Source organism: Micropterus salmoides, unplaced genomic scaffold, assembly GCF_014851395.1.
Source record: "Micropterus salmoides isolate LMB-PRFRI ecotype aquatic unplaced genomic scaffold, ASM1485139v1 Ms_hic_scaffold_1, whole genome shotgun sequence".
Classification (NCBI taxonomy): Eukaryota; Metazoa; Chordata; class Actinopteri; order Centrarchiformes; family Centrarchidae; genus Micropterus; species Micropterus salmoides.
Window position 1 is genome coordinate 14,955,503 of NW_024040040.1, and position 27,172 is coordinate 14,982,674.

The 27,172-nt window shown below is 39.3% G+C and overlaps 1 protein-coding gene across 1 annotated transcript in view; it reads right to left on the reverse strand.

Annotated features, from left to right (window-relative positions):
* Nucleotides 1-211: 211 nt before the first annotated feature.
* The window catches only part of si:ch211-132g1.7 (prostaglandin F2 receptor negative regulator), a 70,362-nt gene continuing 43,401 nt past the window's right edge, over nucleotides 212-27,172 (reverse strand). Inside the window, exons 11-15 of the mRNA XM_038719567.1 lie at nucleotides 24,290-24,397; nucleotides 5,580-5,766; nucleotides 5,367-5,485; nucleotides 5,043-5,093; nucleotides 212-3,643 (exon numbers count right to left, since the gene is read on the reverse strand). Coding sequence (XP_038575495.1) covers nucleotides 3,531-3,643; nucleotides 5,043-5,093; nucleotides 5,367-5,485; nucleotides 5,580-5,766; nucleotides 24,290-24,397 — 578 coding nt within the window. The 3' untranslated portion in view covers nucleotides 212-3,530. The remainder of the gene's footprint in view (nucleotides 3,644-5,042; nucleotides 5,094-5,366; nucleotides 5,486-5,579; nucleotides 5,767-24,289; nucleotides 24,398-27,172) is intronic.

Sequence of the window (27,172 nt, forward strand, 5' to 3'; positions counted from 1 at the left end):
TAGATATGTCCAAAACACCATGGTTTTGAAAGACATATATGCACAAGCTGTTGTATCATTATAATTTCTTCATACAAAAAAATTAAAATTGAATAGCACCTCCTTGCTTCCTCTCAAGGAGGAAAAACTCACTGACACATTATCTTTTTTTTTAACCTGTACACAAACAGAAATGCAAAAAAGACAAGTTATAGTTTTGAGGGGGAATTAAAACTTTCTTTGTTTATTTTTGTCAAATAAACTGATGACAGCTCTTGGACTGTTTTTCTACAGTCTGTCAGCCTGTTTGAGCAGTAACTGAAAAGCATTTTCAAGACAAAGCAGCACAGACTCGCTTTTGCTTGTTGGTATAATATCAAAAACTTCAACTCATCATCATAATCATCATCATCCCCCCCAGAACATACAAAATCATTTACCAAATGAACACACCTTACAAATCTATTTATTAAAAAACATAATGATTCATCATACTCATTGCAATAAAATGACAAAATAAAAAAGGACACTGGAGAGGCCTTGCAGTGACATGTTCAATGTGTGTATCAAAGCTACGTGTGTGTTGTATACCATTAAGAGCAATATGGCACAGAGCCCTATAATTCACCTGTGTGCTCAAGTACTGTGAATGTGTGGTGTTGTTTTTGTAACCTATTTTGAATACTGCAACAGCAACATCACGGAGAGGCGCACACACCCACAAACACATGGAGACTTATTGGGAGTTTCTGAAGTAACTGTCACCATCAATTGAGCCAAAACACACATATTGAATATTTCTCAAATGGATTTTCAGCTGAACCCCTTCGTGAATAAAACAGAATAGCAGCACTGATGGAACGTCAGATTTCTTAGTTTTTTTCGTTTGCTGGATGAAGCTTGCAGATAACTGCATTCAGACTAAATCTGGTTCAAAAGGTTTAACTTTGTGTCAGACGAGTGCTGCCATTCTAAACGCATCTGAACAACTGAGTAGAAAAATATTATAATTTTAGGGTTGTCTTGGTGTTTCCTGTAGCTGATGGTGTTGTTATGAAATAATAATAATGAAGTTATGAAATAGACCCATTCAATATCACCAATGAGAGATATTTATGAATATAGGCATTGCGTTCTGATTGGATAATAGTTAAAAATTCTGCACCGTCGAAGCTGAGTGGGTTAAAGATGAATTATTTGAATAACATCCAATCAAGAAACAACCATCCTGTTTTAAACTAATCTTAACTTTGTGTGTTAGCTCTGAAAACAGTGAAAACTGTGTGATGATTCCAGATTTACATGAGCTGTGACCTGACTACAGCCTGATATTGCTCGTAAAGTTCTGATAGTTACTAAAAACACCTTTAAAAGCCATTCAACTTCCTCTCTTTGTGTGTTGTCGTTGCTGAAACTGCGATTGCGCGTTCACACAAGTCAACATGATGCAAAAATTCATTAATTTGCTATAAAACAGACTCAATAGCTGACCTTCTGAATCTGCTGGAAATAGCAGATGTTTCTTACCTCTTGCTCTACAGATCTGATTTTCAGTTTTGGCTGTTAGGTGAAAGTAAACAGTTTCCTACAACTTTGCTGTGAAAGAGTAAAGATGAAACATCTTGAAATGATTTGGAAAAGGGCTGTATCTGCCAGTTGAAATCTCTGAAACAACTTTAATGACAGTTTTATGGCAACTTTTCTTGCCAGTTAGCAATGTTTAAGGAACAGTTTGACAAATTGAGAAATAAAGAATCCTTATTTGCCAGCAATAATTGGTCTGGGAATCTTTTAGCCTAGCTTAAAACTGGAAACAGTGGAGACTGCAAGCCTAGCTAAACCAAAGGTGACATAACATGCCTGCAAACAATTTCAAAGTGTCTCATTTATGTTGTATTATGTATTTAAAATAGGATAACTATAAGATCTCTCTCTCTCTCTCTCTCTCTACACACACGCTAGGCTAACCACTTCCTGACTCTAGCTCCATGCTTAATGCACAGATGTGAGATTAATATTGATCTTATTGTCTACCTCTTGGAAAGAAAGTGAATACACGTATTTCCCCAAAAATGTTTCATAATTCCTTTTAAAAAACAAAACTGAAACTGAGAAATATGCATGGTTTTCCTGTTCAGAACTTGTGTCACAGTGTCAACACATTAGAGTCTAGATTTACTGGAGTGATAGGTGGCTTTAAAAATCTGGATTTAAGAGTCATTAAAAAGTAACCATGGAAAAGGCTTGTGTTGCTTATGAATGACATCAGTCTGTCATTACAAAACAGTACATGCAATTCTTTGTCTCACATACTGTAGCACAGTAGTCACACACTAACACACACAAGACCCGGGGGCAAAGAAACAGCTGGATACATTTCTGAATATTTATAAAAAGAGTGTATGCTGTCACCACTTTTAGTGGTTGTTCAAGTGTTGATCTGGCAATATGAACCAAGCACACCTCCATTAGTTCAAATATTGGCACCATGTACAGTATATCTCACACACAAACACACTAAATGCATATCTCCTTGTAAAGCTTAAAAATGCATTTTAAGCATTTTAAAATCTCTCAATTTTCATAAAACTAGAGTTGAGAATAAAGGTAAATATTGTCCTCTTGTTAAGGTAGGAACACTCTGGGGTGGTAGTTCTAGTGCAATACCTTTCATGTGGAAAGCACTGAAGCACTTTCATTTTCTGGGACTTCTGCTGCCCGTATGAACGTGACATTTACTCCATGACATCCTCCTTGACAGAAGTAAGGCTCAGGCTGCCTAAACCGCCAGTCCTTGCAAATACAAAATAACTTTAGCCGTGTGACTTAACATGGATATGTTGAGGCACAGATACATAAATGACAACAATTCTGTCTCTCGATCTCCAACCACCCCTTGATTTTTCTGTGCTTCCTCAAAAAAGAAAATTTCAACGGGGTAGGCTGGTGTGTCGTTACTCTGAGAGACTCAATTGCCATCAGGAAGTGGTTGTACTTTGCAGGAAGCCTTGGCATCAGAAGAAGGGGGGAAAAGCGTGTAGCCCAGCCTGAGCGCTTCATTTGTTATCCCCAGTGGTTACAGAGGCAGCAGATCTGTTATGTGGTCCTTTATTACAAAGTGGCAGTGATGTCTCAGAAGCCTGTTCTCAAAAATTAAACTCCAGATTCGTCAGAGTTTCTTATAGTGCTAAGGTCTAAATGGGGAGCAAATCTGTATCTGTGTAAAAAAAAAAAAAAAAATCACTGGAAGCACCACAGATTTCAATGGATCTTCATAGAAATTGAAGTCTCAAAGGCTGTTTCCCCATTGGTGCTTGTAGAAGTCCCCTGCTCCTCCACTGCAGAGCTGAATCTGAGATCCTGAGCACCCATAAAAGCACTGCGATTGATCAGCCAGGCTTCTCTTTCCAAAGCGATGTGTCGTTTTACTCCCAACATCCGTCGCCTGGAAACAACTGGGTGTCCCAGAAATCATCTATGGGCGTGTGTCTGTTGTGTGTGTGGTGTTTTCTGTGAGCGCTGCAGTGTGTGGGTGCGGGGGAAAGTGTTTGTCAGTCCATCTCCAGGTCCATCAGTTTGTTGCGGGAGCGTGGGGTGTGTGCGGTGTTGCGGCAGCAGCAATGGGCACAAACAAGACCCAGGACCAGAGAGAAGAGGCCCACACCTAAAAACAAACAACAAGGTTAAAGACGCCATATCACCAACACTACTACTACTCCACCACTAGTACCTCGACTAATGCTACTAATAATCCTACTCATGCAGTGATTCCTACTACCATTACTACAACAGGCAGGAGCTGTTACCATGTTCACAACATGTTTTTACTACTTATTACTATTGGAATTACTAGTGTATGCACGGCAGGACTTCTTCCAGGAAGCTTTTAGAAACTTCTTAATTAGAAAAGCCAGGGTCTAAATTTAGCCGCCGACTTGGGGATAGTTCTTTCTGATGAAGTAACTACTGGAGTGAAGTTTGCAGGACAAAATTTTGGTAATAGGACCTTGTATCTGCTACAACTTCATACACACAGTAAAAAGACAAAAACATTAGTATGAAGGACATTTCTTACCGTTTATTAACGGTAAAAACAAATTCATGTTGTTGGCTTCGACAAGTTTAAAAAGAGAGTGATAAAGAAAAACAATAGATTGCTTAATTTGCTTACTGATTCAATGCAGTTACGTAAATACTATTTAGCATTGCTCCTTTGTAGAGAGTCGAACTTTACCTCTGCTTCAACAGCAAATTACAAAGAACAACCTGACTCTGTGCTGTCGTTACACCCCCCCCCCCGTCAAAAAAAATCTCGAACTGTGTTCAAGACTTATTTTCTTGTCTCTCGTGTTGTTGAACTCAGATTAACAAGTTAGCAACTGGTGCTAGTGTACTGTACTGACACTAACGATGCCTATAAACGTTGGATTTTCCTTATTACTAGCTACTAGTGCTAGTGTGTACTAGCACAACCAGTATCAGTGCCAATTAAGGCATTTAAAACTAATGTTTTTTTTCACTATATTAAGCCTAATCAAATTTAGGTTCTTGTCTTAACTGTACACCGACAATGCCAGCTGTCAGACATGTGTCCTAAATAAGCCTGAGCACAGCACCGTCCGCTAGTAAAGTGCAGAGCAGCACAAAAAAAGTAAATCTAGTACATTGGCCAGCAGTTTAAGATGTGCACACTGACATTGAGCATCAGTGAACAAAAATAAATACATAAAAAAAATAAATACATAAAAAAAATAAAATCACTTCACGCCAATATTTTGTTTGTGTGACATTTCAGTAAGCTAGCTCACAAAAATAGGCTCTAAAAGTCAAACAGGAAACTGATGGGTGACTATGTTGAGATGTGTTATTGCTTACAAAATGTCAACCATCTGTACACAATACTACATGACACTGAACAGTACACGAAACTGTCAAACATTAGACATGCTGGAAATTTGCTGACACTTAATATTTAAAGACTTGTACTAAATTAAATATTAACACCTGAAAATACAACATTACATACATATCAACTTTTAATTCAGACTGTGTGGTTACATTACCTATTGAGGCTGCTAGACCATAAAAGAGAGGTAACTGTAGGGACTCCCACACTGCAGAAGAGAGACAAAGAGACATGTGTTTAATGGGAGCAAATAATGTAAAAAAAAAATTACAGTACGTTCAATTGTGGATTAAAGTATCCACCACATGGCAGACATATTTTCCATTTCATGCCTAAATATGTAAAAAAAAAAAAAAGTGCCATCTCCACACTAATGTATCTTTTATGGATATAATCCGCACCCCCAATATAAAATCGCTCTCCTCTGCACAGCAATTCAATAAAAATCTAACAGCGATGAACTCTAGCACACTCTCCTCACCAGCAAATCGGACTGTAAGGAAGATTCGAGTCGACGTCAGCTCCCCGGCCTGAGTCCAAGCTCCTGTTGAGGCAGACAGGTACCAGGGAGTGGCAACACAGTGGTACTCACCACTGTCACTGGGAACAATATCACAAACATGGTAAGACACTGCAGCTGAGATTGTTATAACGGTGATATACTGTAAATCTTCCAGCCATCTTCCACACTCACCTGTCCTGAGTGCCATGAATGTTCAGCATGTAGGTGTGTGTGCCTTTGCGCTCTATTGAAATGTCACTGGATGAGTTACGAGCGTCTTTCCTCACAACGCCGAAGCGGTCCAGGCTTGCCACCTGGCTCGTTGTTGCTCCGCCACGCAGCCTGGTGAAAAACCAACGCACCTCGTATGCCAGGTCGTCTGAGAGAGAAACACAGAGACAAACACATTTACGTAAAGCTGTAAAATCATCTTTAACTGTACTGCTTGCCTGCCAAGAAATGGTTCCAATCACCTTTAAAACTACAAAGTCCTTTCACATTTCTATTTACATAACGTATATACATGTTAAAGAGCTGAAACAATGTGAAAACGAAAGTTGTAATAAAAGCGAATTTTTGTCAGATTTGATGGAGCAAAGCTAGTGGTTTCTTTGTGCTCAACTATTATCTCCATCCTGGAAACACAGATCAAACTCATACTGGTTTTCTCAGCTGACCTTGAGCAAGACCTCAACAAGTAACAAGAAGTTACAATATATTTTTTCATTTTTGTTTAAATGACACTAGAAATAGGTACCCCTTGGATTTTTTTGACCACTAATGGCACTATGGAGAAATGTGTTTATGAGTGGCTCAAGTCAGTTTTATTCATTTAGCCAAGAATTATAGATCTTTTCAGAGTGCTTTAAAATCTGCACAATAGACAACACTCTCTATCCCGAGACCCTGGATTTGGATAAGATAATAATATGAGGTAATAATGAAAAGAAATGAAAAGCACAGCAAAAACAGCAGAAGATTTGCAAAAGACGACAATATCAAGTACATTAAATACTCACGTTTGTATCTTGTACTCTACTGCAACACACACAAGCATGCAGGTATCGTGAGTTACAATCCTACCGATGGTTTCATGCGATTTCACTGATCAACAGTTGCTGGCAATGTCCCAACAAAGTCAGGGGAGAAGAAGACCGCTTGCCAGCAGAATTCAAAAATTCGCTTTACAAATGTGTTATAAGCGGTTCATAACGTTTGCTTGTTAGGCTGCATGAACAGACACCATATGTTTTGGTAAGAAACTGTATGACTCTGAAGATAACATTTGTTTACAGAACAACTCCACCGGTTACCTTTAAAAGGACTCATTAAAAAGTGACAAAATGCGCAATCAACTATTGTGTGTCTAAGTGTTGTTTTCAATCCATATGCAAAGCTCAAGACAAATTAAGTTAAAGTTAAATCCAGTTCAAGATTGGATAAAGACCTCACAATCGGCTCAATATCAGCAGCATTAGTTAAAGGGGAACTTTTAGAGACGAGGTATCACTACTCCCTCCGTGTAATGTATTTCAAGTTAGTGAGGGGTCAGTCGTCAGAGTGGGCTGCAAGTTAAGGAGAAAAAGGGGGGTTTTATTTGATAGAATGAGCAGAAAGGAATGAGCGTTGAAAAGCTTGTGATAACTTTATTGGCTGGACTTTTCAGTTGCTCCCACTTGTGCAGGATGACATAACCATCCTGAAGTGGCTGGAGAGGTTTTCCAGGAAGAGGTAATTTTCCAGAAACTTTGAGTGCCCGTTTCATGAAATCTTTCCTAGCTTTAGCCACCATTTACTTTAGATAATGTGCATGCAATTAGTAATGTTCAACTGTGGTACATGTTTAATTTATCACCAAAATAAATGGGGCTGTCAGTTTATGAATTGTAGAGGTTTAGATGTACCATGACTCATATGACATATAACCAGCTCAAAACATTGCAATAGCTTATACAGAATTATTTATGTTGCATTATGATGTTTTGACACGTGGTTATAAGCACTATATTCCACACCTCATGTCTAATATTTACATAGAAGAGTTTCTGCACTGAAATTGAGGAAGCGAGTGTTATTTTTAGACGTACAACGTAGCCGTAATTTCACTATGATGACGACAGAAACCGTTATCGCCACATTAAAAACACACAGCCGCCTGCTGTTCCTTCTCCCATCAGAGATATAAAAAAAAAAAGAAAGACAGATGGACATAAAAAGAAGGATAGCACTGACAAAAGAAAGAAAACAGGGACAAGAGAGAATTTGTGATAATAGATGTAATCTTTGGAAAAGGGGGGCGAGCGAGCTAATTATTTCCAAGTCGTGTAGAGAGAGAGAGAAAAAGACGGGCAGCAACAGAGACAGACAGAGGAGCACAAACTAGTCATTAGTCTGTCAGGGAGAGACGGACTATTAACACTGTACCTCCCACACACACACTCACACTCTCTCTCTCTCTCTCTCACACACACACACACACACACACACACACACACACACACACACACAGGCGTCTTAGTCATCCTCTGTCATTTAGGAGACAAATAGAGGATACAGATGAAAAAATAAAAACATTTGCGAACGACAACACGGAGAGAAAGAAAAAAAGACAAATGGAGATGAAAAACAATTACAATGAAAATAAAAAGGCAGGAATGAGAGACGGAGAAATGAGGAGAGGGGAAGAAGAGAATGGAGCGAATATAATGGAGAAAAACGGAGGAGAGGAGGAGGAGTGAACTCAGCCACAGCAGAGTAATGAATCACATCTCAATTTCTCTCTCCCTCTCTTCCCTAATGGTTTTAATATTCAAGCCCTACATCATTAAAAATCAGTAGTAGTAAGAGCAGCAGCAGCATTAACACTGGCCTTTAGTTTAGTGTCCCATGGTCTTAATTTTCATCATTATCTGAAAACTTTGCCCCCTCCTTGTGACACTTAAGTCCAGACTCTAGAGCAAGATATCCTCCTACATACTGGCCACGTTTTGCTGTAGATATTCATGGTCTCAAGAGCATGATTCAGGTGACCTATGACCCCTCCTAACAAAACTTCCCGTTGACCAAAGGCACCAGATATCTCAAAAAAATAGTGTGTGCAACAATAAGCAGATATTGGTCCAGCTGATCAGTCCGGCTCCTGGGGCCTCTAGCAGGATTTAAAACTGGCTTTAAGAAAGAAATCAGAGTCCATTGCACCGTTGTGTTAAAACAACACAAGGGTGCGGTGCTGGTGGGAGCGTGTGGCTTCAGGTAGCGGTGAGCCAATGAAAGACGGTCCAGGAAGTCCAGTTTCTCAAATTATGGCCATTGGCAGCACTGATGCAAACATTCTTCCTTTAAAACCTGAAAGAACGCAATTTCAAGCCCTGTATGCACAGTACTGTACCCTGAACCTTCTTAAACACTTGCATACACTTTTATTGATGAGTATTTCCATTTAAGAACAAACAACAAAACAGAGTCAATACTCCGAAATCCTTTGAAGGGACATCAGTAAATTGCACGTCCATTTTGACCAGCCAGTCCAGTTAGACACTTTAACTTTTAAAGTTTGTTGCAAAATCCATTCAGAAATAACACAAAGATTCCACATTATCAAAGTAAAGGAAAAAAGTTTCCACATTTTAATGTCAATTGTCAAGGACAGAAAAATGTGAAATACCTCATCTGCACTCCAAGTAATAAAAAGCCTAAATGACTAAATTGATGGTGACGAGGATGATGAAGATGCATTAGAACAGTGTGGAGAGGGGACACAGTTTTTTTTTGCACAACGACAAGTAGCCAAGCGTTCCATCCAACCAGAGAGGAGGAAATAGGAGATGACACAAAGTGAGGGGTTGAATCGGTCGACTGACCACACACACACACACACGATGAGTAAAGTTCTGACAAAGAGAGAGGACTGATTTGCCAAATTAACAACCTGCAGGAAGCCCACATGGCTCCTCGCAGCAACATAAAGACTGTTACATTATGGAACAACTATCACTCTGACGCACTATAGGGAACCTTCAAGCACTCCAGTCCAAAACAATTAATCAATTAGTTGCCAGAAAATTAATCTGCAACTATTTTGATAATCATTTTAAATAACATTTCAAGCAACGATGTCAACATTTGATGGTTCTAGCTTCTCAAGTTACTCAGCTACTTTTCTTTGTCTTATCACATTAAAAATCTGCGTTTGGACTGTTGGATGGACAAAGAGATTTGATGACACCCCCTTAGACTCTTTGTTTTCTGATGAAACAATTCATTGAAAAACATGCTAATAAAAAAGGACACTCGTTTCCTGGAATGGCTTCATGTTTCATGACAGATATGTCAATGGTGTGTTTGTAAATTTAAGCAAATTTGTAAATTTGAACATAAAAACTGTTGTGTAACTGACATTGCAGAGTAATTATGCTGACTTTGTGCTACTGTAACTATATATTAGCATTCAGCATTGTTCCATTACTGTCACTTGTGTCCACTGTTCACCAGAAGTTCTCCAGGCTTTAAAGACACACTGTAATACCCTTAAACTTTCTGGAAAATGGGGAATCTTCTAAGGTGACTTTATCCTGCACACTCAGGTCTAAACTAGAGTTAAAACATGACTTCTAAATTTGACTAAACATTTTTAAATCAAGTATTTCAAGCTGTTTTCCACACAGACATATTGTCCACATATGGGTCTTGCCTCAAAGTAAGGCTACACTCCACTGAGACCGTCTGCATGGGCGGTGTGAAGGCTTTTCTTCACCACCAAACCTGATGTATTAGCCGGGGCTCCCTTCGGTACGTGCTACAGTAAAAGAAAAACAGGCTGAGCTCATGTGCATGACGAAGGACGGGTTTGGTGAGAATGAGGATCTCTTGGGGTGTGGACTCGGTGTGACCTGAATAACGTCTTGGACACATACCTGGTACAAGTGAGTATGAAGGGACGGATTACAACAAAAAGTAAAAAAAAACACAAACAAAAATACCCCCACACTAACAAAAACAAGTGCAAGACCCACTGTGAACATAACTGGCGGTTATTTTCATTACCATTTAGTTTCCAGATTCGTTTTTCGATCTAAGAAATGTCAAAACAATTATCAATGCCAAAATTGTTGATCAACTAATGATTTAATTGACTAATTGACATTTAAGCTTAAAATAGTATGCCCCAAAACCCAACACATGAAATTCTTTTAAAATCTGATCATAATTCAAATTATGTTGATTCCCAACACATGTTAATGTATTATTCCAGTACAATTTAGGTCTTTGTTTTCCTACTTTTAGCCATCTTTCCTATTATTAATCATCACATTTTTGACATATTGCTCAAGAGAAACATGAGTAGTCAGATGATGAGACACTTTAAAAAAAAAGTAAAAAAAAGTAAAAAAAAGTCCCTTGGGGTTTGTTGAACTTATTTGGGAAAGAAAAACATGAAGAAACTGCTTCTTTACTACCAGGTCTGACTGTTTCTTGACTCGTTGTGACTTTTTCTGTAGCGATGTTGATCTCGGTAATTACTTTAAATAGTGAATGTGATCATAACTGATAGAAATGATGTTCAAAACTACAATAACAACCAAACTGTAATAATAATTGTAGTTATCCTTAAAATAGAGAGTTCAAATCTTTAATGCTTTTATTTGTTGGTAAAGTTGCATTTTCTATTAAATTTTTACATTCAAGTAAAAATATCTTGTATTATTATAATAAATACATTTCAGTATATTTTCTTGAACATAAATGGTTTCTGATGACAGGATGTATGAAAACTATTCTGATCCCTTTTATAATCACTATGACTATATCCTTATGTAATCACATCATTTGAAAACTGCCTAGCTGACAGTCACAACGTACGCGTTTCTCTGACGTTCTGATAACACCAGGTTAGTGTCTGACATTGCCGTTAATGATCAAAGACACATTTTGCATAATTCCGCAGGACTGACGCATGAACTCCGGTTGCTTGTTTCAGCGACGACACCCATATTCGAGGACGGAGCTATAATTAGAAAGCACTCTTTTTTCTCACAGTTAGCCTCCATCCTTTACTTTCTTTGTTCTTGACGGCAGAGAGGACGCACAATGAGGAGAGGGAATGAGGGAGGGAAGGGGATTTGAAAATGCTTAGTGAGTGAGGAGATTATTTTGTTTATCTCGTCGCCATAAATCAACAGCAAAAAGCACTCATCTCAAGCTGTGTCTTTGGAGAGCATGTAGTATCACCAGAGACACCCCCACCCCCTCCTCGTGGGAGGTGCAATAGGAGTATCTGTTCCCTCACCAGCAGACCGACTCACAGCGTCTTGCCCACAGCTGTTCCTGTGCTGAATGCAGACTCTTGCCGTCCCCCCATGTGGACCTTTCTACCCCTCTATATGAACTCATGAACTCACAGACTCCCCAACAGTCACTTGATAAGCTACAGGCTCAGTTTACACAGCCTTACTGCACAGCTATCCTGCACACACAGAGTGAACAGAAACAGAGGAAATGCATGTGCATGTGTTGCTATGTAAGCAGGTGTACATAACATTTCCCCACTTTTTCATGTCAATAATAAAAATGCAAGACAGACTGAAGAAAGTGTGGTCACAGACCTTTTGGTTTTTTTTATGAACACAAAATCAAGTGTTTGCTATGAGCAAGGCAACCCTTTCGTAGTTGAATGTGGGATAATCCTTGGTGCACAATATGACATTTACATTTATTCATTTAGCTGACGCTTTTATCCAAAGCAACTTACAATTGCTATACATGTCAGAGGTCGCACGCCTTTGGAGCAACTAGGGGTTAAGTGTCTTGTGGGGGATTGAACCTGGTTCTTATCCATTGCGCCATCATCCCCCGCCTATGACACCTATGATCACAACCTATAAGGACTCCGTATGCTTAAAAACCTTGGATCATCGAACAGCGATTGCACTTCTCACTTAAGCTCTCTTTTTTCATTTACACAACTACTTCCGTCACTTTCCTTGTGTACAACTGAGTGCAACGCCACAATGCCTTTAAGGAGAAACTGTCCCAATGTGTGCGCCTTTATTCACATTTGTCTAAGCCGCCGCATCAAGACTACACAAAAGACTTCTTGGGGGCAGGCCATCAAGACAGGCTTTTAGCACCACCTTTGAGTGAAAACATGCGGTCTGACCTAGCTTGTTTCAAGTAACCCCAACCCTGCATAAAACAACCAATGTGTGACAAACAATGTGTTGCAGTCTTGCCTGTATAATGGGGCAGTGAAGCTCTCCTGTCCATGGTAATCCTACGTGTTTACAGTGGCGTCACAAACATCAACACAAAGAACATTGTTAATGGGTTTGATGACTTCCGACTAATATCTGAAGGGTGTGTCAAACTCAATTAAGAAATCGTCAGATTTTTGGGTGCGACGAGGTCCTTGCTGGTGTGCGTGTCCCATGTACAAAGGCTTAGACCTTGCAGCAGCTGGCCTGGGTTTGAGTCCGACCCGCGGCCCTTTACTGCATGTCGTCTCCTCTCTTTACTCCCACATTTTCTGTCAGTCTCCAGCTGTCCTGTCATAAATAAAGGCTATCTATATCTATCTAAATAAATAAAACAGATTTAGAATATGTTCCAAAACTACAAAAACAAAAAAAAAAAAACACACTTAATGAAAATTTTCACAGAAGATATATGCTGGACTCTAGTCTGATGCCAGTTGCGAGACCTTTCCACTTATGCAAAAATGTAATTCTGTAAGAAATCTCTGGTAATTTAGTTTCGTGACTCTTGCAGTGAAAAAAACCCAGAACAGTTATGGCTGTCAAAGTTTTGGCGGGAGTAATGAGCTGAGCATTCAGCTGACAGACTCGCTGATAACATGGTCTGTCAGAACTTCACAACTATGTTAGCTTCATTACTAATAACACGGTTTTAGGTGGTGGAGGAGCTTCAATAAGCAGGTGGGTGGGTGTGTGTGGTGTGTGGTGTGGGGGGGGGGGGATTGGATGGCAGAGGAGAAACTACAGTGCATCTCTAATAGAATATCTGGCTCCTGTCTGAGCTAATAAAACTAAAATGGCTGTCTGTGGAAATGAAGACCGTCTGATTGGATTTCTCTGGATTAATCCCTCGAGATTCCAAGGCGTAAAACTGCCTGAAACACACACACACAAAAAGACTGACAATTACCACCAGTGCTTCTAATGAAACTGTGTGTGTTCTCTGCTTCATAAAGCAGGACAGCACCGGCAGAGTGGAATACTAAACACTATAAAAATGCTATTTAGCCTCAAAGCCACTGTGAAGTTAAGTTTCCCTTTACTCACTTACTTTCTTAATAAGAATGATTAAATGCAAAACATGTATTTTCTGTGGCTAAATGTTGATATTCAAGGATATCAAATTCTAGATATGTTTAAAAATAGATCTGATAATTAGCAGAGTACAAAAAACTAATACTGTATGATAATTTCAGTGGTATGGGTTCCTGTATTCTGACTGACTGTATATAAAGATGGATGACATGACAGCTCCCCAAAAGCGAAGCCAGAACATCTAGAATAGAGGTGGCTACAGTGTAGCTCATAAACCCCCTGCCTCCATGTGGATGGGTCATGGTCCCCCCCCACCCAGTCCTCCCGGTCTGATCACACGGAAATCGGCCATTTCTAAGGATTCTTTTAAAGCCGCATCTCTGCTCCCATTCCTGTTTAACTGACCGAGACCTAATGGAGTGTAAATGATGGCACTACTCTGCTGTTTGGTACTATCTGCTCAACATTTTCAATTTGTGTTTTACTATCACGCTGTCCTTTCCTCTCCCCTTCCACTCAGTTTCCTGATTTTATACCCCTCTTCCATCTCTCTCTTTATGTTTGGTTAGCTACCATTTGCTCTAGTTTTTTAACCACAGTATAAATATCCAGAGTGAGACAGTGTTTGAAGTTTTGAGTCAAGACTCTTCCTTCGCTTCTGCTGAACACCTAAAAAGAAGTGGTGATTTTATGCAGTCATCTAGAGGCCAATAAATATTAGGAAGGAATTTTTTTTGACAACAAATGAATAAATAACTAGTGAATAACCTGCAAGAAACCTTTATCTGAATTCGGTACTTTTGAAACTATGTAATGGGGTGAACAAATAACAGAACGAGAACATCTTTTCCCCCTACAACTGAAAAATAACACTAGATTTGATGATTTAATCACTTCACTTACAGTTGGCATTCAAGTACATAAATATCCAAATAGAATAAATGCTAATAGGAAGTTTTCACTAAAATGGGCCTTTGGATTCTTGACAAACAGGTTCTTGACAAACAGGTTAAATCTACTCTTCTAAATGTTTAAAACGGTGTCACTGAGCTAATAGCTTTATTAAATCTGCTTTATGAAATGATGACACTGGTGGGTCGAACTGGAACCATTAAAAAGAAATAAGAGAATTATCATCCATAAAGCCAAACAATAGTAAACAATGTGTATCCCACTCATGGCTAACAGTTCTTACATTTTTTCCACCAGACATGACGTAACAACTTAAACTTGTCGTCGTTGGGACGTATAAAACTGGTGAAAACTGAACAACAATCATTTAGCATTATATTGGTAAACTGCTGCGATAGACAGCAGGAAAAAGGTATGTGCCAAATATTCAAAAAACCATGAGCTCAAATTCAGCTGGGTTTATTATTATTATGTACAGTTATGCATTAGTTAATAAAAGCAGACATACAATAAAAACAAGGCAAAAAGTATAAAAGTGCTAGATGAACTAAACGACCATGTGAAATATATTTATGTTCTCAGAGCCTTACAGGGTTTCTCTCCTCAGTACATGTGTTAGTGGAGGTGGCAAAGGCGATACATCTCGTTGTCAATGTAGCCACTAGATGACAGTTTAAAATGATCACACTCATTAAATACGTGGATTTTACTGTGTGATGTCGTACCACTGTGTCTTTTTCCACACTCCTATTATTATACTTGTACATGATCACAAATGTAATCATTTCTTCTGACGTTATTGGAGGCGCTCTTCTTTCAATTTACATTATAAAACACTCGTCAATCCTAGATAATACATCTAACACATAAACGAATGGCAATGTAATAAATTGTACATAAACAGTGTGTTGAAAAATAAACTGTTCAATAATGTGAAAATACTGTATAAGTCTACACAACGAGTGTCTGGTGGGTACCTGAGCGGCCTTGAAATGTGTGGGCTCGGAGGCACCTGCAGCATCGCCGAGGTGGCACACTTGCCAACAGTTTGTAAGGGTTGCGTCTTTGGTAATGTTATGCAGCTTGTAGCTGTGCACTCGTGATGTACAGAATTCACTTAAGTTTGGCCTAATTCTGATGCTACAGGAAAGTTACCAAAACAATAGTTTGATGGTAATCTGGTGATGTTAGACAGACAACCAACCAACATCACCAACTTTAGGTCCTACTGATCTTGAAGCAAAAATCATTACAGTATATTGGATTAAACCAGTGGTTCTCAAACTGGGGGGTGTAGAGCCTCTGTGGGAGAGAGGTTGGGTGGACAGACCTAAAGCTGACCTAAAATATGATTCAAGTGGGCACACAAATAAAAGTGCTCTGATGCTAACAAGGCTATTCTTGCTAAGCTGAATCTTCTCTTCACTTCTGCTGGGGTGATATAATTAAGGAGGGGACATTTGATTAAACAAATATACAAAAACTGAACTGACAGTTTTTGAACGACTTCAGTTTTCTGCAGCTGTTATTGGTTCACCAGAAACAGTTAAGGGGGTGGATTATTTAGTCTTTCTGTCGGCCCCTCTCATCCCCTCACCACTTCATATTCTTAACTGTTCATCCTCTCTTCATCCCTCTCACTCCGCCTCTTTGCTCAACAACTCTTCCCATTCTCTCCTCGCCACTCAGTTAGAATTCCCTGCCTTCCTCTCCTCCTCGTCTCTCTCTTTAGGGAACTTCGCATGCCGTTCTCGAGCCACTCTTCCTCCATTTACTGCCGCCTCTATTCACTCGCTTCCACTCTTGCTCACTCTAACAATCTGTTTAGCTCCCTCCACTTTTCACCATTCACTCCCACCTTCTCTCCCCCTCTCTCTCCCCATCTCGCAGCCTATTCTTTCTCTACCTCGGTCTGTCTCCCTGGCCGGCTAACGGAGCGTGAGATTGGCTAATTAACGGCTGCCTGTCGGCCCTGCAAAGACAGCTGGGTAATTTGGTGAGAGTGGAGAGGAGGGAGGAGACACTGAAGAGGAAGTGAGGAGCCAAAAGAGGAGAGAAGGATGCATCATTATATTTATCCCAGAGTTATTTTTAAATATGTTTTCAGGTGTTGATCACCTGTTCCTTTGTGTATTCAAAAAACTAGTGCTGTAGTCCTCATTAAAATGCATACATATGATTTGCTTTACATGGCTACCATTAGTCAATGCCTGAAAAACTGTTTTTTTTAGCATGTGCGTACTTAAAGACGATACCTACAACTCTTTTTATTTAGAAATTATTCTACATATGAAACAAATCTTTTATTCCTAGTTTGCATCCTCATCTATTTGAGAGGGCGATTTACAATTGGAAAGCATTAGGATCTCCAGTTGAAGGTTTAGTTTACTTGATTAGTCACTTGAACACCAAGTTTTACACAGGAATCTAAAATTAAATAATCATGACAGAATTATGGCTGTCCAACATTAGCCTCATGTTTCTCTTTTCCTGTATGGTTGTCTTATTTGGAGGCTAAAAGCAGTGTCTGAGTGTGAACTAGTGAAGTACAAAGATTTATTTTCTCCCAGAGGAACAGAGATATATACTGTTATTTTAACAAAAGAATATCTAAGCAGAAAAAAAGGGATGTGTTGAAAAGACCCAAACTGTCACAGTTTCAGTGGTAGTGCTTCAAAAAGGAGAAAAACATCTCTAATGGTGATGTCATCTCACCACCACTGATTTCAAGTATGCAGCATCTCGCAAACACACACTGCAGTAACATGCCAGTCATTCCAGTCGTAATGAATGCTGTGTGTCTGCGTGCAGCAGCATGCTAACACATCAAGGCAAAACAACACAGGGTGAAAGGATGGCGACTCAAACACACCTTGCTTATTGTACATGTTAGCTAAAACGGTATCAATGATTTTAAAAGTTACTGTGACTGAAAGAGGATAGTTCTAGTTTGATTAGGAAATAAAATCAATAAACCAAATACTGACACAAAAATTAAAAGATATACGATATCTGTGGCTGTCACACGACAGCCAGCCTGTCCCCTGACTGCCTACCTGTCTATCTACCAGCATGCACTCTTCCCATGTCCTCACTACGAATGAAAAGGTGTTTTGGGGGAGTGGCTTTGGAGGGTGGTCTGAAGGGGGGAGAGGTGATTTTTTTTTTCCTACACTGGATAGGCTACCATCTCTTGCTAGGGCTCCAACGTCACCTACCCCAGCTTTAACACTAATGACTAAAAGAACAAAGAATCCATTGATCACAAACTGGGGAAGAACAGAACACGCAATCCTCAGATTTCACATATTTGTCCACATTCAAATCTGGTGTCAATATCATCACTAGTGAGAAATCTCCAGACAGGAAGTGATGATGAATAGTCACTACAACAGTATATTCTGCAATCTGCAACTTAAACACACATAATATTAAAAGTTTGAAGCCTTGCAAGAAGTCTCTAGAAGCTACAATGTTCGCACGCAACAAAATACAAGTGTTGTATGTAATAAACAACATAATGATGATTTAGCTGTTCTTAGAGCTCTAACCAGGCAAGAGTCTACAGCCATGCTAGCAGCTCTGTTTTGATGCACTGCTTTGAGCTAAATGCTAACACCAACATGCTAACACACTCATAATGACAGTGTTAAAATGCTTATGTTGAGCAGGTATAATATTTACCATGATCACCATGTTTGTGTGAACAGATGAAAGGCGTAAGGGTTAGCGCGCACACACACGTCATGGCAATCTAACAATATGACAAAAGATATCTTGATATTTTCAACTGGACATTTTGGTCTGACGATGGCGCTACAGGAAAACTACTTTAATACGGAAATTGTTCATCATCTTGAGAGCAACAACAAGCAATCCGCAATGGATTTAGATATTGCTTGTGTGGAAGTAGACTTTTGTTTTTTGATGGTGGTTCTTAGAGATCAGGCGGTTCAAAATAAATATAGTATATCCCTAGGTTTTGCTTCTTGTTAGTCAAAAACTGACAATACCATAATAAGTAAAACAATTGGAAACCTGGTGAGTCTCTGAAAGAGAAGAATGATCTTCATCCTGCTTGTTGAGGACATTTTTATATAGACTTCCCTGCAGCCTTATACAGGTTCTAGGTCCCTAATCTGAAATCTCTGCAAAGGGTTCCTTGTAGCACCACTGCAGTTCATGTAAGGCCATGTGTTTACCAGTGTGAAGTCAATAGCTTCACTAACAAAAGGCTTAAATCAGCACCAAAGTAAACATGATCACTAACTGACTAAGCAGTGATGCATAATGAGCGATACTTTGTGTATGGGTGTTTCACCATGCCCATCATAAAAACAAGCTCCAACAGGAGAGCCGTTTTCAGCCATCTCCAAGGAATGCGTTACACACAAACACACACACACTTTCTTTTGCTCAACCCTTTCAGAAATTTCCTGAAGTTCCCTTCTTGTCTTATTGTGTCAGATCGACAAGCTACAAAAGCTGAGGTAGTAACTACTCCACCAATCATTTGTTTAGACCGTGTCATTTCCTCAGGTGTTCTTACACACACACACACACACACACACACACACTTACTCAACCAGAATAACTATTGACCTGCAGCGTGAACACCAGTACATGCACAAACAAGGTGCACAGTAATAAGTCGTCACACCCAACAAAAAGATCTTTGTATTGTGTGAGTGTGTGTGCACATGTGCTAATGGTGGTGAGTTGTCAAAGATATATCAGAGATATATGAAGGTGCTAGCCCATGTCTGGCCTTTAATTACTTTTAAGGCCAGACATGGGCTAGCATCTTCATATACATCTGAGCTTTTATCCCTCTGTGAGCCAGAATGCAGACTGAGATCTCTGGTAGGCCGTTGCTCACTATTCCAAGGTCTAGGCTAAAAACCGAAGGAGACAGGGCCTTTGATGTCAGGGCCCCTACACTCCACTTCTTAAGACTCGTTTATACACAATAGCTTTCAATGTGTAATGTGTAATTTATGTCTCCATTATATGTATTATATGTATATTGACTATAGACTTTATGTTTTTCTTTATTTAATCCAAACCACTATGTGATGCATGATTTATTTTTGCTTTGCATTGTACATGGGCTTGTTTCATGTTTTATTCGTTGCACACCACTTTGATCGTCTATGTTTTCCACCGATTGCTGTAAAGCTGTACAACAATGTACTGATCTGACTAACAAGTATTGTCTATGTATCCAAAGCCTGACATATCTTATTCCTCTGCGACAGACCTCCATTGTTGTCTAAAAACTATTAAATATACAGCGGGGAGCCACACTGTTGCACTGGGTGACGTGTTCTTTTTTACCTTGAACATTCACACTGTACTTTATTTTGAGTCACTCCCACACACACCGTCCTGCTGCTTTGAATATGCTCACTAGAGCGCCAAATGTGTATCAATCCGCAGCTGAATATAGTCCCCAACAAATGCACCACACACTCCTGTCTGAGTAACATTTGCTCTCAACTACAGAGCCCAGCCGTTGTAGGAGCCTTTTAAAAAATTAGGAACTTCATCTCCTTGGTGGAGGTAACTTGTCAACGTGTGAAAGTATATCAAGTGTTTAGTGAAACAGATTTTTGGCTTAAATGTTGCTACAAAGCAAAATACCTACACTGGCATACAAAGTGGAACCAGATGTACTGCCTCGATTCAGGTGGTTGTGGAGACTGTGATGCCAATCTTCTCCTCAGGCACAGAACTATGTCCTCATAAGCACTTCACCGTTACAACAACATGTGTTCCTACTCTGGTATTTAATTACTGTATTACTAGACGGCACTTAGTTACAGTTTAGCTTGAAACCTGACAACAGGACACACACACACCCCCACACCCTGAAACAACATGAGTCACGGTGACTACAGAGGAAGCAGCCTAATGAGCAGGCTGAATTAATGGAACGACACTGTTTTTTTAAGAGGTCAGATCACCCAAAACACACAAAAACTTTTCATGTCTCGCTGTATCCAGCCTTGCATTTTGATTCATTTGATGCATAGGTTTTTAGATATCTGTCCCTTAAATTGCGCCACCACAAAGAAAAACAATAACATTTGCAAAACTGTCTTTGGGAACACAACATCCCTGATAATCCACAGATCTCACAGGGAACACTTTATAGAGACTTTTTTAGTCAAAAGTTTTCTCAGTGAAAACTGCTGGACACTGTTGTCTGCAAAGACACATTTCTACCATATTTTTTTTATCACCCCAACCCCCAATAAAAAATCCCTAACACACTGCTCACTTTGTGGCCTCTCTTGCAGAGATATTAACCTTTCTACCCTCTTGGTTGAACACTGCGCCTCACCTATTGAACTGTTTCATGCTGGAATTTAAGAGACTGCTGAAATCCAGTACAAAACACTACAGAGTACTACACAAAATATTATATTAGTTTGAAATATTGGGCTGTCTGCTGCAGAAAATTTCCCATGGGACTGAGAACCTTTTGAGGAACTCAAGAACTAAACCGTGTTTCGACCGGAGGGGCCAGAGACTAAATTTAGTTCCTCAATGATAAGCGCCAAAAGAGAAAGTCTCTGTACTTCCCAAAAGGTTCAGGAACTATCAGGATAGAGTTTGCAGGGCTGAAAATTGTTGATTGGTGACCCAGCAGCTGCTTAAACTTGCTTTACAACTGCCTTAACAAAAAAAGGAAGAACTGTGTGATGATGTTTCAGATGGTTACACACTCAAGCAGAAATAAATACCCATATAACTTTGAGCAGAAATTCCCCCTCACCTTTTCCACCTGTGCATGTTTCCTTTTCATCGAACAATGAGCAACATGTAACAGAAAATACAAAAGACAAAGTGATATTTCTGTCGTTTCCGTGGGTGTTAAATCTGCGTCAGGACAGGAATCTGTCATCGGTCTAATCTTAAGGACATGCAGGACTTGTGTTTCCAGTTTTGTTCTGGAGTTTATTTCTTTTGGTTCCATAATTCTTGGAAATATTTGGTCAAAAAGTTGTCAGTGAGAAAAATGTGTTTTTGTTATTCTGTTGTTATTTTGATGGACCCTACGTGGCCATTACAAGCTAGTATATGACAACTAATACAACTTCTAAAAACACTATGCTCACTGCTACACTACTGCTGCCAATAATTATAATACTACAGTATATTCCTGTATGCTATAACACTTGCTCCTTCCTTCCCATTGTGAACACGTCCATGTGTAACTTCCCTATCAGCTGTGATGCTGAGGGGGAATTTCTTTCCATGGTGCAGCTGTCTGTGAGAGCACGCTCCACAACCACCAAACCCACCAATCCCTGCAGCGTTACAGTGCTGCAAGTGAATATTTGTGTTTATGTATGGGCATACATTACATGCATGCACAAACATACGTTCCTGTGAGGACACAGGTGCAAAGAAACATGTTCACATATGTCCAAACATTACTGGAAATGGTACTCTGATCTGGTTGTCTTTGCATAATTATTTCCAATCAACCAAACACACCCCACCCCACACCCACCCTGAGGTCTGTAATGGGTTTTATCTGCTCACTATAAGGACATAGTATAGAAAAGACATGTTGGACAGTAAAGGAAGATCCACAGAGAATGAGATAGGGAAAGATGGTGACAGATGGAAGGAGCGATGCATGACGTCATGTGATGTGTTAAAGTTAAGAGTATGGAGTGAGGATGAGAAGAAGGACAGAGATGGATGGATGTTTAGATGGATGGATGTTTAGAGTGAGGGAGAAAAGGAAAGCAGGGGGTGGGACAGAAGGAAAAAGGGGGGGGGGGTTATTAACACCACAGATGGTCAGTTTTTGAAGAAGGGAAGGAGTGCAAATAATTTCTTTTAACAGCATCAGACATTTCTATTATATGGGGATTTTTCATTGGTAGAACACAACCAAGAACATTTATTGTACTTTAGATATACATGTACTTTACTCGAATATTTCCATTTAATTGTATCACTCCTTTTGCTTACTTAGGGAAAAGTTATATATTTTACTCTACTACATTTATCATACAGAAGTAGTTTATATTTACTTTAAAGATTAATATTTTACATACAAAAGATGTGATCAGCTTGATGCATTGATTTAGATTATTAAACCAGCTATATGTAAAATTTGCACTGCTGATCAGAGCTGTGAAACTGAACTGAAACAATAAAGTTATGGGCCTTACAATCAAATCAATGAGTTGAAAGATGCTAAGAAGCTACGTGGAGCTTGCTAATTCTCTGTAGGTTCATCACTACGAGTGACATTTAACATCACATCAGTAATTTGAGCCCTTGCTGATAAAAACATATTGATTAGAACTGTTTTAAGCAAAATATCTATGTAGTACTTCCACCACTGGGAAATTTTCATGGAGATAAAATAGTATTTAATACAAATATCACAAACTCCGTAATGATAAACTATTTACTTACTCATGAGAATGAATATTCAGAACGTATCCACAGGATAAGAAAGCTTGGAATAGGAAAATTCTCATTTAATTACCCATTGCTCATAAAGAAATTACAAGGTGTAGTGCAGCAAATCCTCAGTTAAGAAGCTGAAATCTGTGAATTACTTTATGAGATATCTAGTGTGCAAATGTTTTGGCCTGAGGGCGGAGCTGGAGGAAGCATCATTTAGGGTCAAAAACTGAAATGATTTATCCTCTGGGGAGAATCAATCTGCCAGTTAAATTTTTTTGTTTACAAGTGGCAGTTTTGGCCTGATGGTAGCACTAAAGGTCAGGGGTATGAATAAAATCATTATGAGTTATCCTTTGGGGAGCATATAAATCCAGTGCATCTTTTAGGGAAATCTGCACTATAATAATCAAGATACGTTGGTCTGAATCATAGTGTTGCACCATCGATATGTTATGTACAATAGAGAATAACTGGGCCGTTAATGTCACGTTTGATCACCCAAGTTTCTGTGAGATCCCAAGTCCCCGGGAACCGGCATTCTGAAATCGACTATTGTGAGATCCCGCATCTTGACTGAATCGTCTGGTGTGTGGGTTATTACGATTACAATATTTAAAAAAAATTGGTTCAATCTGTTGGTATGTCTCATAATTTTTTAAAAACAGTAAAGATTTGAAAATCCTCTAGTGTGCACCATGCATAATGAATCTATATGCAGGTTAATATGACGCCATAATGTTGTTTTTCCTGTTTACCTGTAGTTTGATTTCTCTACATTAATCTGATTAAAAGCAACCCTGATCTGATCTTAAGCTCATTACAGATGCGAAAGTTAATAGTTATAGATAGATAGATGTCACTATAATCTACAGCACAAGTAGAAACCAGTATTTCAAGTCGCAAACACACACCCTAAAAGTGAGAGAATATAGAAAGCTGTGTGTGAGAGTGTGAGTTAACAAGAGCGAGAGACAGAGAGCCTATTTCATCTATACAACCATGTGAAATGCAGAAATCTCATCATTCTTATTAGCATTGTTGACAAGTTGGCAGGCAAAGAACGCAGCAGAAGTACAAAGTGTGTGTGTGTTACGGTTGAGTTTCTTTTTGCATGTGTGTAAAAAAATAGCAATAAAACAATGCAGAGAATTAAAAAGAAAAAACAGTAACAGTAATTGATAGTGATTTACTGTGTGTGTGTGTGTGTGTGTGTGTGTGTGTGTGTGTGTGTGTGTGTGTGTGTGTGTGTGTGTGTGTGTATTTTACCAGTCTTTGGTGAGGATCCAGAGACGCTGAGCGAACACTCCATCTTGGCCGTTTCCCACGGATAAACACTGCTGACGTCAGAGTGGATGGTGATGGAGAAGGTCGGGCCTGCAACACCAGCAGATCAGCTCAAATATGCTTTATTCAAAGGAAATTTGACACGGACGGCAAACATCACAGAAACTCAACTCAGATCAAAAGGACTCATTTAAACACTGTTTTTAAACCTACATATGCTATAATTCTGCATTCACATCCCTGAGGAATGCAGTAATGTGAGCATACTGGGAGAAAATAGCGTTCAGCTCAGCTTTCAGGTGGTAAACATTGCTTTAAAGTCACAGCCTGAGATTCCTCTGATGTGCTGGAATCAAACGGAGCAAACAGCTGTGGTGTAGGTAAAAAAAGTTTAATTTAAATACACTGTATTAGGATAATTATATTAATAGCATTTATCATCAGCAATGCAGATAAAAACTAATAACATTTTTGGGGTTTGAACGTGGAGTTATGGAGTCGAACCTACAGGTGGATTTCCACATATTCCGTCAACAAAAACTGTCTCCAAATTGGTCTACGGTGAATTTGGCTCTCTGTTAGCACTCTGCTGCCCACCAAAGTAGAAGTTCTGTTTGGTTATTTTCTAGTGTAATATATACAAATAAGTTTTCTGTTTGCAGGTCGAGTGTTGCAAGATAATACTCAATCCCAGTGAGAGGAGTGAAAGAGAGCATTAGCCTGGTGAGCCAACAGTCATGAATGGATGAAATACAGCAAAAATATTGCTTTGAGTTTTGTTCTGGTCACAAATTCAGTGAGTTGAGTGTCTTAAAAGACATGGGTATGGCCGGGTTTGCCATCTTAGTTTTCAGAAGCATGCTTTCTGTGCGCAATGCTACAAAAGGTATGGTAGCAACCCTCGAACTCTGGAGCAGATAAATGGAATTTAGTCACCAGGCTTTTCCTACTGTGGCATGTAAACATGTTAAGGTCTATTACATTTTGATCTTTCTTGTCAAACCCAGAGTATTGAAAATCTAGAGTCACATAAGTTCACCACTTTTTGACAAGGAGAAACTTCGACGGGGGTCACCAGGAACCATCCTGATCTTACCAAATGTCACAACGCTCTTGTAATATTTAGCTCTGGACTCAAGCATTGGGACAGATGGATTGGCCGACAGACAGATGGGCAGACAAACCAACTGCTGTTATGTAAACCAACATACTGTATTATACATACACTCTAGTTACATATACACTAGGTGGATAGATCTAAGTGGACCATCTTCCAAGGGCAAAGGTGATCTCTAAGTGAGCTAGAAAGTATTTCCTATAAAGTAAGTCTAACAAGAACCACTTAAGGCCCAGTTCTGCATAACACATTGCTACGAGATACTATATATATTCATTATTCCTTCTTTGGGGCACTATGTAATAACTTTGATGGACTTATTTATTAACAGCAGCAGTAGTAAATATCAGCGCATTTTTGCCCTTCATAAATATGCTTGAAAACTCACCAACTTTGCACAACATACAAGTCCCGTGTTACGTGTCATTTGTTTTTGCGCATTGGTGTAGCAGAATGGCTTGCTAGCACCCCCTAAAGAGCAGCCCCCGGGCCACGTTGCTCAAAAATGTATGAAGTGTTTGTGGCAGATGTATCATATCCAAACCTACAAAAAAGCCTCTTGGACCAATGCCCTAAACCCAACAGGAAGTCGGCCATTTTAAATTTGATGGTCATTTATGTCGATTTACAAATTTCGTACTTTACTCTTCCTACACAATTAATCTTAATGACTTAAAATTTTTGCTGCGCATTTTGACGATGAAAAGTTGTGCCATCTGTGAGTTTTTGTCGAAAGGGCGTGTCCGTGGCGTTGAAAATTGATGATTCGCCATGAAACAGTAAGTTGTGATAACTTCAGGGTATATGTCCATATCTGTATGAAACTTCGCATGTTTGATAAGAGTCCTGCTCTGAACACATCTACAAGCCACAATTCAAGCAATGTCATAGCGCCCCCTAATGGCAACAGGAAGTATGCTCTGTGTGATATTCTTCATTTGATTTATGTGAAATTTTCAGTGTACACTACACTTGATGTACTGCTACACAACTTAGCGGATGTTCACATAGCGCCACACAGGAAGTGATGTTTAACTGCTTCGTGAGGCCTCAAAAAACACATAATTCAGAGCCTTACTGATGACCTCTGGCAACTGTCGCGATATGAGGGCCTGTCCAACGCTGCCTGCAGTTTTAATTAGCTATAGTTTCTCTTCACTTTGTGTTACTAAAAGTGTTTTCTGAGCGGTCCTTGCCACGAGAGGATCGTGTTTACTGGAATCTGCTGTGAACATGTCTTCTTGCAGCGCCGCCTTTATCAACAGCTTTTGGCTGTGTCAAAATCAATTCGAACCGAACGGCTCCTTTACTAAAAAACAATGCCTTAAATGTTCATGTATTGTATTCAGTGTCATTGTTGTCAAGATGGAAAAGCCTTTGGAACAGCTTTGAAACCCCTCCAGGGCAAAACTCACAGAGCAAGACGAGCAATGCAGAATTCATTACTTTTACAATAAATAATCAAAATGCATCATAACCACATCACAGCATTTCAGAGGCTATTCACACTATTTTCTTTTTACAACGTGGGCCTTCTTTTTTGTTTTCGGTTCTACTATTTACTCACCAATTTCAGCACTGAGATCTGAAGACGTCAGGCTCCAGTTTAACCAAAGTATGTAAACCACTTATTTGGAAGTGAAAATCAAAGAGAACACACCCCGAACAATTATAGTAAAAACGGAGGGTCAAAACAGAGGGCGGCTCGGCAAAATCTAATGAAGATTTACATTCATTTGAATAATAGG